The sequence below is a fragment of the Aegilops tauschii genome, chromosome 2 (genome assembly GCF_002575655.3).
Source record: "Aegilops tauschii subsp. strangulata cultivar AL8/78 chromosome 2, Aet v6.0, whole genome shotgun sequence".
Taxonomy (NCBI): Eukaryota; Viridiplantae; Streptophyta; class Magnoliopsida; order Poales; family Poaceae; genus Aegilops; species Aegilops tauschii.
In genome coordinates, this window is record NC_053036.3 from 602,086,084 (window position 1) to 602,098,852 (window position 12,769).

The window sequence follows — 12,769 nt, forward strand, 5'->3', positions numbered from 1 at the left end:
CTTGGCCAACTCCTTCTTAAACTTCTCCTTGTCAAGTACCCTTCCACAGTTCTGCTCATGGAACATTTCCCATAGCTTGGACAGACATCTCTGAAGAACAGGAGGCCAAGGCCCATCAACCCACTCTACAACACCACAATTCACACCATTTTCCTGCATTTGTAAATGTGATAAGTTATTACAAGTGGACTAGTAGCTTAATTCAATTCCATGATTAACTTGATAAACTTGATATTTTCTAACAATGAATAATATAAATGAGATATGATAAGTTATTACAATGCCATGATTAAGTTTCCAAAGTAACAAAAATACATAAGTGACTATCATATCAAACATCAGTGAACATCCATAGCAGTAAACTTAATTGGCATCTAACCTGGACTGGGCAGCCATAGAAACGCCTTCCTGTTACAATGCCTTTAAAAGCAACATGCTTAATAGGCCTCATTTGGTGCAGAATGCACTTGGGTTGAGCAAGCTCAAGTTGGCCACAGAAAAGGGGCGCCACAATGGTGTCTGGTTCCTCCTGCAACCAACATAACCAACAGAACACTAGTTTCAATCTACACTCAATACCACAATCAACTTGCACTGTTCATTAACCCTGAACACTAGAAAATCCCCAAATCAGCATGAACCCTAACACTGTACAGAGATGAACCCTAGTTTACCTCAATCCTACAATCAAACCCCACCCTCACTAATCAAGAACAATATCACAGAGACAACAACAACACTACACTCAGCAAGATCCATGGCTGTAGCCTAGGCCTAATAGCACCTAACCTAACCCTAACCCTAGGTGGCAAAGAAAAACTTACCATAAGTCCCATGTCCATGCTGACGACCTCGCACTCCTCCTCGGAGCTCATTTCCTCGTCGTTCCAGGAAGGCATTGCGGTAAGGAGGTCGACGGCGAGCGGCGACGAGCTCGTACTGGAGCAGGGGAGTGAGCGAGCAGGGTGCGCCCGATCGACCGAGGGGGTATTTACCCCAGTTCCGACCGGGCCGGTCGGCTAACGGACGTTAACTGCTGCGCCGTCCACGCGCTGGGCCACGTGGGCTGACAGGTGGGCCCAACACGTCAGGAAAACGGTTAAATCGCTAGTCACTGCGGGTTTGGGTTTCTTGAAACAACCGACCACTCGTTTGGTAGTTTTCTGAGAAAAATTAAAAAGTGGTAGTTTTTTGGAACGCTAACCTGTAAACTAGTAGTTTTATGCTATTTACTCCATTTTTTGGTTATGTACATAGTTTGAAATTTTTCCATGTATAAAAATAGAAATGAGCCACAGCCTAAATAACATTTTCCATGAGTGACAAAAGCAGTGAAGGGACATTTGTCAACATAATATAGTAGGAGTATATAAGAAACAGAAAATGACAGTAAAAACAGAGAGGGTGCATTTTCGGCACCTGTGTTTGAGGGCGTTTGTCGACAGCAACATCCTTTCCTGTCATGTCTATGAAATCATCCATCAATAGCCCCACAATTCTTAATATGCGGAAAAAGATACACAAAAAAGCACGGCAAAAATACCACCTATGGGAGTCGAATACATAAATAAATATCATTGTGTGCGGTAAATTATCCCCTTGGATTTTGCCTTTCATGTGGAACACGCCAAAAATGAATTAGAAAATGGCAAATCTCCATCAAACAGCGCACCCAACCCTCTAAGGTAGCAAACAGAAAAGTTCCTTGGATTTCATGGTAGATAACCCCTTAAATTTTTCGTCCCGAAACATGGCATCAACCATCGCAGCCGTGTCACCGCAAATGATTTGGCAAACCACCACCACCCTACCTCTGCGAGTGTATGTTGTGAAATTGCCACAGGCCGATGACTGCCGCCCCAAAATTGCCACAGGGAACTGCTAGTCGTTTTCCCCTTCATTTCACCGCGCCGCCGCCGCGTCCGGACCACACAATCACGTCACCACGAAAAATGCAACCGCCGCCGCTTCACCCAATCGCGAGACCGCCAACCCCGACAAGCCCTAGCGGCAACTCAATGACGCCGACCAAGACGGAATACATTGCCCGTTCCTAACCCCAACACGAAAACTAACGCTGCACCCCAAGAAAATCACTTACTCCCCCAAATCCCTAGCCCAAGTCCGCAAAGCAATCAGAAGGGTGGTGGGCACATATCTCGAAGGCTTGAGCCATGGCGTGAAGAAATGACGAGTACGATGCAAGCAATCGACGATGCGTGAATCTTCGGGGAGATGGAGAGCCGCCACACGAAATCGCAGGAGCATGCGGAGAGTGAGAGGAGTGGGCTCAAGACAGGGGGTTATGGTAGCTCGGTCGCGCGGTCACCATGAAGAGCGAACGGTTACAAGAGCTGACGCGGCGACATGTCAATGCGTCAAGATTAGCGCGCTTCATCCAACGGGCCACATATCGCCGCGCCAAATCAGCCCGTGGCGAACGTCAGTTCCACAGAATTTTCAAGAACCAATCCTCGAATAAATCTCCGAGTGGATCCTCCCTCCCGATAGCCCATTCCCGCTGCAGTACTTCCCTGTACGCGTACAAGGATATCGTTCCTTCGCTTCGTGGCATCGTGGCCGTATAACCTTTTTGGCCTTCCCATCTTCCCTCCTCAGTACCTACGCATCGCGGAGGCATCGCCGCCTAAACCCTAAATCCTAAAACCCCTTCCTAAATTCAAACACCTCAACCTCCTCCATCAAGCCGCCGCGCGCCTTCACCTCACCCCCGCGGAGATGGGAGGCGACGGGCCGGCGATCGGCGTCGACCTCGGCACGACCTACTCGTGCGTGGCCGTGTGGCGGCCGTCCCACAACCGCGTCGAGGTCGTCCCGAACGACCAGGGGAACCTCACCACGCCGTCCTGCGTCGCCTTCACCGACGCCTGGCGGCTCATCGGCGACGCGGCTCTCAACCAAGCCGCAAGGAACCCCGTCAACAGCGTCTTCGGTAAAAAAAAAAAACTAGATCTGATGTCGACCTGCTGGTCTGCTTGATTTTGCTGCGGTAGTTTGTCAGCTCGATCACGAGTGTTAGTTTGTGTTCAGTTCCCCGCAGCCTGATATTTCAAATTCTCAGCTGAAGGGTGAACATTACATGACCCAGATTTCGTATTTGTGATCATTAGTACGAGAACCTCTATTAGGCCACTAGCTAGTAAATAAATACATCTAAGATACATAGATATGATATGATAATTGCAATCTTTCATTACAAACTGAATATATACAGGGATGATATGATGATGCCTTTTCAATCACACTACACAAAATGACTCCTTGGCAAAATAATAATAATGCAGATGTATCCAGGGACACTCATAGGGTTTGTACGAGCAAACACTGAGATCGATTGGCTTATCAGATTCAGTGGTACTACGTCACTCCATTTTGTGTGTTGAAATCTTTATGGAAACTTACAGCTGCAAGTTTAATTACACATGAGATTTATGTAAACGCATTGCAAGCTGTAGTTTTAAGATACTATAATATTACATAACTACCGCCTTATGCAAATTAAGATATATAATTTGTTTACACGGAATTCCTCTTGTTTTGCAAATCTGCACATCTGAAACAAACCACTATGATTTTCTTTCAGATGCGAAGCGACTGATTGGCCGGCGATTCAACGACGCGTCTGTGCAAGGAAATATCAAGCTATGGCCTTTCAAAGTCATTCCAGGCCCTGCTGACCGACCGATGATGGCGGTTCAGTACGGGGGTGAGGAGAAGCATTTCACGGCAGAAGAGATCTCCTCCATGATACTTGTTAAGATGAAGGAGACTGCCGAGGCCTACCTCGGCATGTCGGTGAAGAACGTCGTCATCACTGTCCCGGTTTACTTCAACGACTCCCAGCGCCAGGCCACCATTGATGCCGGTGCGATTGCTGGCCTCAACGTCCTGCGCATCATCAACGAACCCTCCGCAGCAGCTATTGCCTACGGCCTTGACAAGATGCCCGGCAGCGGTGAAGCGAAGACGGTACTCATCTTTGATCTCGGCGGCGGTACTATGGATGTCTCCATTATCAGTGTACAAAATGGTGTCTTCACGGTCAAGGCCACGTCTGGTGACACCCACCTGGGCGGGCAGGATCTCAACAACCGGATGGTGGAACACTTTGTGCAAGATTTCCTCAAGAAACACAAGAGTGACATCAGAGGCAGCCCGAGGGCGCTCATGCGGCTGAGGACGGCCTGCGAGAGGGCCAAGAGGATGCTGTCCTCCACGGTGGAGGCGAAATTCGAGATCGACAAGCTGCACGACAGCATTGACTACTATGGGAGGATCACTCGTGCCCGTTTCGAGGAGCTCAACATGGACCTCTTCCGCAAGTGCATCGAGCACGTCGAGAAATGCCTCAGCGATGCCAAGATGGACAAGTCTCAGATCCATGACGTTGTGCTCGTGGGCGGCTCCACCCGGATCCCCAAGGTGCAGCAGCTGCTCCAGGATTTCTTTGATGGGAAGACGCTCTGCAAGAGCATCAACCCCGATGAGGCCGTCGCCTACGGTGCCGCCGTCCTCAGTGGCGAGTGCGACCGCAAGGGGCAGGACTTCCTCCTGCTGGACGTCACTCCACTCTCGCTCGGGGTCGAGATATATGACTCGCGAGTGCAGCCCCATATACCTGGTTTCATGAACGTGCTGGTTCCCCGGAACACCACCATCCCTGTTAAGAGGGAGGGGCGGTACACGACTGAATTCGACAACCAGAAGAGCGTGCGCATCAAGGTGTATGAGGGTGAAGGGGCATGGACCAAGGACAACAAGCTTCTGGGGGAGTTCATGCTCGAGGGCCTCGTCCCAGCGCCAAGGGGCGTGCCGAAGATCATTGAAACCATGGAAGTCGAAGCGAACGGCATCCTGAAGGTGACGGCGGTGGACATGACGACCGGGAGCAAGAAGAGCATCAACATCACGACCAACAAGGGCGGGCTGAGCAAGGAGGAGATCGAACGCATGGTGAAGGACGCCGAGAAGTACAGGTCCGAGGACAGGAAGAGGATAATGAAAATGAAGAAGGAAGACGAGGAGGGCTGGCTGAGCAAGGCTGATTTTGAGAGGATAGTGCCGAATAGCAAGATGCAAGTGAAGAAAATAAAGATGGAAGACGATGAGGGTTGGCTGAGCAAGGAGGAGTTTGAGCGGACGGTGCAGCATGCAAAGAAGCAGAGGAAGCAAATAAAGGAGGAAGCCGGAGGCCCATAATGCCCTTCTCTTAAACTAATTACATGAAAGAGGAAGGCAATGTGTTCTGCAATCCTACTGCCTTTACTAATGCATGCTTAGCAGTTAGTACTAGTACTGACATTGAGTAATCGTCTATATATCAGTCTTATGCGTACTATTTTCATGGGCATCAGAATACTGATGTTTTTACATTCTATCAGACTAGTCATTAGCCATTGGATATTTGGATTAGAAGCAGGATGTATGTTGGATCTACTAATGTAGGCCCCGCCTGTGATTAGTTGTAGCCGCTAATTGAATGCTTCCTAACTGCTCCGGTAACCCACGCTCGGGTTATTATCTCTCTCCATCTGTTTCTTTTTCCCTAAGACGTTGCTTCCTTGTTGCATGCTTTCTTAAAGCACGCTAGGTTACCAGGTTCAAGCATCAAGAGTTATTTACCCAAAACCATCACAGTTGGGGTTAGGGTAACAACTTAGTACCACATTTGAGCCAGGGCACAAGAAACCACCAACTTTGTGCCTAACCAATAACGCGGAGCGCTGATTGTCTGATTTGCTCCCGAAAACAGTGAAACCGATATGTGGGCCCCATCTGTCGGGCTGATGTGGCATGCTTGTGTGGACAATTTTGCTGAGTTGGATGAGGTCCCACCTGTCAATGACTCGAGTGTTTATCTTTTTCACTTTTTCTTTTTCCATTTTTCTCATGGGCATTACAACAAACAGGCTATGGGCGTCTCTGTAAGCGGCTCCACTACCAGGAAGCAAGGCCGTGCGGCAGCTCACCGGGGAGCCGGCTTATGCAGTCACGACAAGGAGAAGCTCCGGCGGCGCCGCGACCAGGCGAGGCCGCGCGACGGCTCACCTGGGAGCCGGCTGATGCAGTCGTGACAAGGAGAAGCTTCGGCGGCGCCCATGGTGGTCTTCTGTGACGTGAAGGCGATGGTGGGCTCGGGCGCACGTAGGGATGGCAGTTTTGCCCATGGGTATGGGTACCCGCGGGTACCCTACCCGAAAATAATGGGTATGGGCAAGACTTGAAGAGATTTTCTACCCACAGGTAATGGGTACCCATACCCGCAAAATATGTGGGTAGGACATGGGTAAGAAATTGTGACCATGGGTAACCCAATGGATACCCAGAAAAAATTAATAAATGAAAATAACTCCTATAACATGTGGGGTTAACATCCAACTCATATGGTCCAACCCTAAAGCTCATATTCCTTAAACAAGTCATAGCTCATAGGCTCATAATCATCTGCTCGCCACTCCTCATACGTCCTATGTAACTCCTCAAAAAGATGAAATATTGACTCTTCGCTACCAGACTCTTGTCGAACACTCGATCCAGCGATCCCCAATTCCCACCACCGCCTTCCACTACGTCGGTCTTCCACCAACCGCTGCTCATACTCCCCTGATGCCTCCAAGAGGCCACCCAATGGAGGAGGCCACATACGTGCTATACTACTCTACCATGATCACTTGAATTTTGAACTCATTTTTCTACCTCTTAAGAATTTGAATGCTATATATTGTACCCAATGGATACCCATTGGGTATAGGATACCCGATGGGTATGGGCATGGGTGTCAGTTTGTACCCATGGGTATTGAAGTGGGTGGGTATAGAAAGTTTCTATGGGTATGGGTCTGGGTAAAAGGAGGTTGTACCCGCCCATACCCTACCCATTGCCATCCCTAGGCGCACAGGACGCCGATGGCGGACTCGCGACCGCAGCCGGACATGCCCTCCATGGCGCCCCAACACAGGTGAGGCCAGGGCCTCCCTGCGCACCGCCGTGGTGCCGCCAGCCGCCGCGTAGAGCAGCTCGAGCGCCGCCAGCCGCCGCGTAGAGCAGCTCGAGCGCCGCCAGCGCGTGCTCCACCGTGGCGTCCATCGGGACCGACGCTACAACCGCTTCCGCCTCCATTAGTCCAAGCACGAGGAGGAGGTCCCGCGCAGGAGACGCCTCGGGAGCGGCCCGATGCTTCTGGCCCGTCGACAATGGATGCTAGGTGGCTGGGGCCGGCGGCTCGCTGCTGGTGGGGTGGCTTGCTGGGGTTGGGCTCCGGCGGCCTTGCGGATAAGGTTGTGGTCGGGGTTGGTTGATTGGATGGAGAGAGAGGAAGAAGACAGAGGCTGACAGGTGGGACCCCATCCAACTCAGCAAAATTTCCACACAAGCATGCCACATCAGCCCAACAGATGGGGCCCACATGTCGGTTTTACTGTTTTCGTGAGCAAATCAGATAATCAGTGCTCCACGTTATTGGTTAGGCACAAAATTGGTGGTTTCTTGTGCCCTGACTCAAATGTGGTACTAAGTTGTTACCCTAGCCTCAACTGTGCTGGTTTTGGGTAAATAACTCAAGCACCAACGATGATGGAAGCATTACTTGTGAGAATCACTACATCTGATCTTTTAGGAAACAGAACCACTAAATTCTAAGGTATAACCCCCGTAGATGATGCTTCTACTGTAGGTGATGAATCTCCAAAATCTTCCTGATTGTTTCTATTCCGTAACACATATGGCAATGGAAGCATTTTCTTTTCTTTTCTTTTTTCAATTGCAATGGAAGCATTTTCTCATGAGATGAAAACAATTTATGTAGCTATCGATGCAAACATTTATTCGACCAAATTACCCCATGATTGATTCTATTCCATAGCCCAACATTTGTCACATTCCATGGAAGTTATTGGTGCAAACATTTTTTCAACCAACGGGCGCATACTTATGTTTTGTAATGGAAACATTTTTCAGTGTCAATGAAACACTTCTTCACGTCGGTGCTTCATACTGAATATTTTCCACAAAACGTAATAGAGCTTCATTGCTTATCATCCGATGTGTCATTTAATTTGCTTCATACAGAAATTAGTAAAGATTCATTGCTTATCATTCAATGCTTTGGTTACACAAGCTTTGCCATATCTCAATATTTTCTGCGATGGCAGACCAACGTATATGCAGTATATATATATTAGTTGCTTTGGATTGTATAAACATTGCTTCAAAACTCTCTGCTAGATGCTTCGAGAGAGTGGATCACATGCGTCGTGACGATCAAATATGGGAAGGTTGCCGACATGCTGCCTTATCGAACCGGCGGCGGAGGGAACGGTGGCGACGTACATGTAGCTATGGATTACCCAAGTGCTTTCCACAAATGAGTTTTTTCCACATGTCGGGAAGACCTAAGACAATATCGTTTAACCGATCAGCTACATATCGGCTCTTGAGAATACACTGGTTCCCGTGCTTGTTACCTGAGAACATATGTAATATGTTAGCAAATCTGAAAAAATGGATTAGATGTAATGAACAACTGCACTTGCTATCTGATGAAAATAATTGTGTGGAAGCAAGGCATTAGAACTAAGAATGCTTGTTTGTTGAATGCAGTACAACAAGCAAGAATGTAGGAAACATGGAAATATGGAAACTCAACACTAGTAGACAAGAAAGTAAGATTTGTTTTTTTGGCAAGGAAGTAAGATTTGTAACATCCTAAGGCCAGCCCTAGCATCTCGGAGGCCCTAGTGCGAACATGGCACAATGGGCCCTACGGTCACACCTTACGTCTCCATGTTGGCAGCTGCACGTCGCAGCCGCAAGTTCGTTCAAACTATCCCTTGGCCCGGCGGGAGAACCCATCGACCTCGACAACCTTGGATGCGAATGAGGGCATTTTGCCAACGCTGTCTTCGCGGCAACAATGCAGTCAAAAAATAGATGTATAGATTCAACAACCGCACATATTGTGTCACCTGCATACATTCCTGAAGCCTGGAGCGGTTTGGGTTGCATGTGATCTCTATTTTAATTTCGGTCGTGTCACAATTATTTTCGGTTTGGGTTTGCAGAGAGAGCCTTGGCTCAGTGGTTAGGTATGCGGTTGTGCAGCCCAACGACCCGAGTTCAATTCCCAGAATTGACAGGTGATGCACAGGGGTTTTCTCCCGTTTATTGAGGATCAAGCTTGATGTGTGGTGGAACCACTCATCAAGAAATATCTTGATACTCATTCAAAAAAAAAATATGAGGACCATGTTTATCTTGGTACTCATACTAAAATGGCCGTATGGATCCTTAGTTGGTGTAGAGGCCGGGAAGTGAAAATCTCTCCCATTTTTAGCAGAGAGAGCCTTGGCTCAGTGGTTAGGTATGTGGTTGTGCAGCCCAACTACTCGAGTTCAATTCCTAGAATTGATAGGTGATGCACAGGGGTTTTCTCCCGTTTATTGAGGATCAAGCTTGATGTGTGGTGGAACCACTCATCAAGAAATATCTTGATACTCATTCAAAAAAAATTATGAGGACCATGTTTATCTTGGTACTCATACTAAAATGTCCGTATGCATCCTTAGTTGGTGCAGAGGCCGGGAAGTGAAAATCTCTCCCATTTTTAAAGAGGAGAGGTTATACTCAACAGCAAGAAGGAAAGGAAACAGCCATCGCGTGCCGCCCGCGTCGCCCCCCGCGTGGCGGCCGGGTGGCTCCTAGATCCCATCGCCACCGGTCTCCACATCTCCTCCTCCTCCTCCCTCGCCGCCGCCCAAGGGCACGGCCAGGCGAAGCCTTGCCGTTGCCGGCGGCGGCGGGGACTCGTGGTCCTCCCGCTCGTGGGGCTGGTGCCCCCGGGTCGGAGCGTGGCGCTGGGACGGACGCCACGGCGGGTGGTGGCGGCGCTTCGGCGGTTCTCTTCCCCCGCGACAGGCGGCTTCATGGTCTGGTGCGTCGCGGTCGCCAGGGACGGCGGCGGCGTGACCAGATGGGTTCGCGGCGGCACGGCCGGATCTGGGTCCAGTGGGCCTTGGTCACTGGATTGCCGTCGGCGCGGTGGTGGGTGCGGCTCGTCGGCAGCTGGGCGGATCCGCAGAGATTCTTCCCTTGTCTGGTCCTTGACAGCACGGGCAACTCCGGGGGAAACCCTAGATCTCCTTGGGATCGAGCGATGGCGGTGCTTTTGTGTCGTAACCCCTCTTCAGGGCATCGTTTTGGAGCTTACCCCGGTTGAAGGGATCAGCGACGCTGGCGGCGCACGTCTGGTGGAGCAACTGCCCATGAAAATCGCGTCGACTACGGTCATGGCGGACGATGGCGGCATCTTAGATGTCGTTACCTTGTCGAGGCATCGTCGTTGCAGTTTGCTTCATCAGGCTCGGGCTGCTCCGGGGGAAACCCTAGATCTGGGTCTCCCGGATCGGACGATGATGGCGTTCTTAGTAGCGCTTTCCCTCACGGGGCATCGTTTTGGAGCAAGTGATGGCTGGAGGTAACAAGAGGAGGAGCGGTGCTTCATCACACACATTGATGGTGTCGGATCTCGATGGCACGGCACTCTGGAGATTAGGCGTCTGATGTGCGTTGATGGACTCGCGCAGGAGGTCGACGCTGTCTGGCGTCATGGTGGCGTCGGCGGCAGTTAGACCGGGCAAGGTTCATGCAGCAGTACAGCTCTGAAGATGGATTGGTGGCAGGTGGCTGCGGCGGCCTCATACCCGGCAGGCGTCCTGGTTGAGGAGCTCGCCGGACTTGTGGGTGCCCATACCCGGCAGGCGTCCTGGTTGGGACCTCAGGTCTTAGATGTTAGGTATGGCTGCAAGGTCTGTTTGGTATTAGGCCCAGACTATCAGCATCCCTTCATCATTTGGATAGGAGTAGCGACACTTTTGTTACCTAGACGGTGGCTTCGACTTACTGTTGTTTATGACTTTGTAAAGTCTTATGTGAATAATTAATAAAGTGGCTGCATGCATCGTCCAGATGCAGAGGCCGGGGGTCCTCCTCCATTTCTAAAAAAAAAACGTGCTGCCGGGGAGCGGAAGGAAACGTTTGATCACGCAGAACATGGAGCGCTAGGTGGGATTTCAAATTCAAGGACGTCAAGCAAGATGCATGGCACACTGCCATTTCTTTCTCGAAGGTCACTTTTGCTTCCTTACTCCTTAGTGCTCTTATCGTGGGTTATGGTGATGAAGAGGCAAGACAAACACATTTAACCTAGAGAGAACTCCACTAAGTTTGTGTGGCTAACGTTACTGATGGATTAAATCTGCCGTGATGCTTAATTTTGCAGGAGAAGAGAAAATATGGTTTCGTGATCTACTCACTACGTTCACAAATATAAGATATTTGGATATTTAACACGGACTACATATGGACTGAAATGAGTGAACAAACACACTAAAACATGTTTATATACATCTGATTCAATAAAAAGTTAGAACATCTTATATTTATGAACAAAGGGAGTACCTCTCAACCTGGGGATCCTACTTGCCAACCAGGAGAGTTTCTTCAAAAGTGGCTAAACATGCTTCCGCCTCAGCGCGACAAACGTGGATGTGGAATCTGACGGCCAGGTTCTCATTAATGCAATCCAGGGCAAGGCACCTGATCGAGTAGCTGAAGGAGTGATCTTCAGAGACATCCAGGAGTTTGCCCGGTTAAACTTTACTAGCGTTTCTTTCTCTTTTGCCCCTAGGGCGTGTAATAAGTTAGCACACTCCATAGCTGCCTTTGGTGCACGCTGTGATGCGAGCTGGCAGATTTGGTCGGAGGACCTGCCCGAGAAAAAAGTCCAAAACAAACCTTAAATTTGTAGGCAAAAGCTAAATCAAACCCAAAACTCTCAATCCCTGAAATCAGCACACCGAACTCTATAATTCCGGTCTATTTTAAACCTTGAGAGGACTCGGCTGGTATTTGCTGAATTGGGCCGGCCCAGTAGCACAGTCGCTCGTGCGCGCACACTAGTCTTTTTTTTCTTTTACGCTTTTTCATTTTTACACATGTCTAATTTTTCTCAGTACCCAATGTACATTTTGAACGCAGACAATAAATATTTTTTGATAAACTTTTGATATTTTCAAATATGTTATGGACATTTTGAAATTAATTGTTTTCAAAACTTTTTTGAATACATGGTAATATTTTTCGAAATACATGTTTTACATTTTCTTAATGACAATACACATTGTACAAAACTACATGAACACTTTACATGGTTCAACATTTTAAAATTTGCATACACTTTTTTCTATTACATGTCACGTATATTCTGTTAAGGTTATGACACATTTTTGTACAACACAAAAACATTTTCCGTACATTTTACATACATTTTTTTGAAAATGCCACAAACACATTTTCTGAAACTCGTGAACATTCTTGAAATGTTACATTTTTTAATGTACAAAACCTTTTTTTTAATCACACGAATATTATTATACATTGTATAAACATTTGTTTGAATTGGCCCATACATTTTGTTAGAATTTGTGGTATATTCTAGATGTCACAAACTCAGAAAATGTTTATGTGTCAACAAGTGTTCGCACTTCAAAATTTTGTTCAGGTTTTAGAAAAAATTTATGTTTTAAAAAGTGTTTGCACTTTAAATTTGTGTTAAGGTTTCAAAAAATGTTTATGTTTCAAAAGGTGTTGGCTTTTTCAAAGTTGTTGGTTTTTAAAATTATTCGGAAATTTCAAAAAGTTCTCGCACTTTATGAAATATTTGAAGATTTCAGAAATAAATACGTTTTCAATA

The 12,769-nt window shown here is 48.0% G+C and overlaps 1 protein-coding gene across 1 annotated transcript; it reads left to right on the forward strand.

The window, feature by feature from the left end:
• The first annotated feature begins 2,235 nt into the window (after positions 1–2,235).
• Positions 2,236–5,220, forward strand: LOC109747067 (heat shock cognate 70 kDa protein-like). The gene is made up of 2 exons (XM_073509650.1): positions 2,236–2,308; positions 3,605–5,220. The coding sequence occupies exons 1-2, from the start codon at positions 2,236–2,238 to the stop codon at positions 5,218–5,220; spliced, it is 1,689 nt and encodes a 562-aa protein (XP_073365751.1).
• The last annotated feature ends 7,549 nt before the right edge of the window (positions 5,221–12,769 follow it).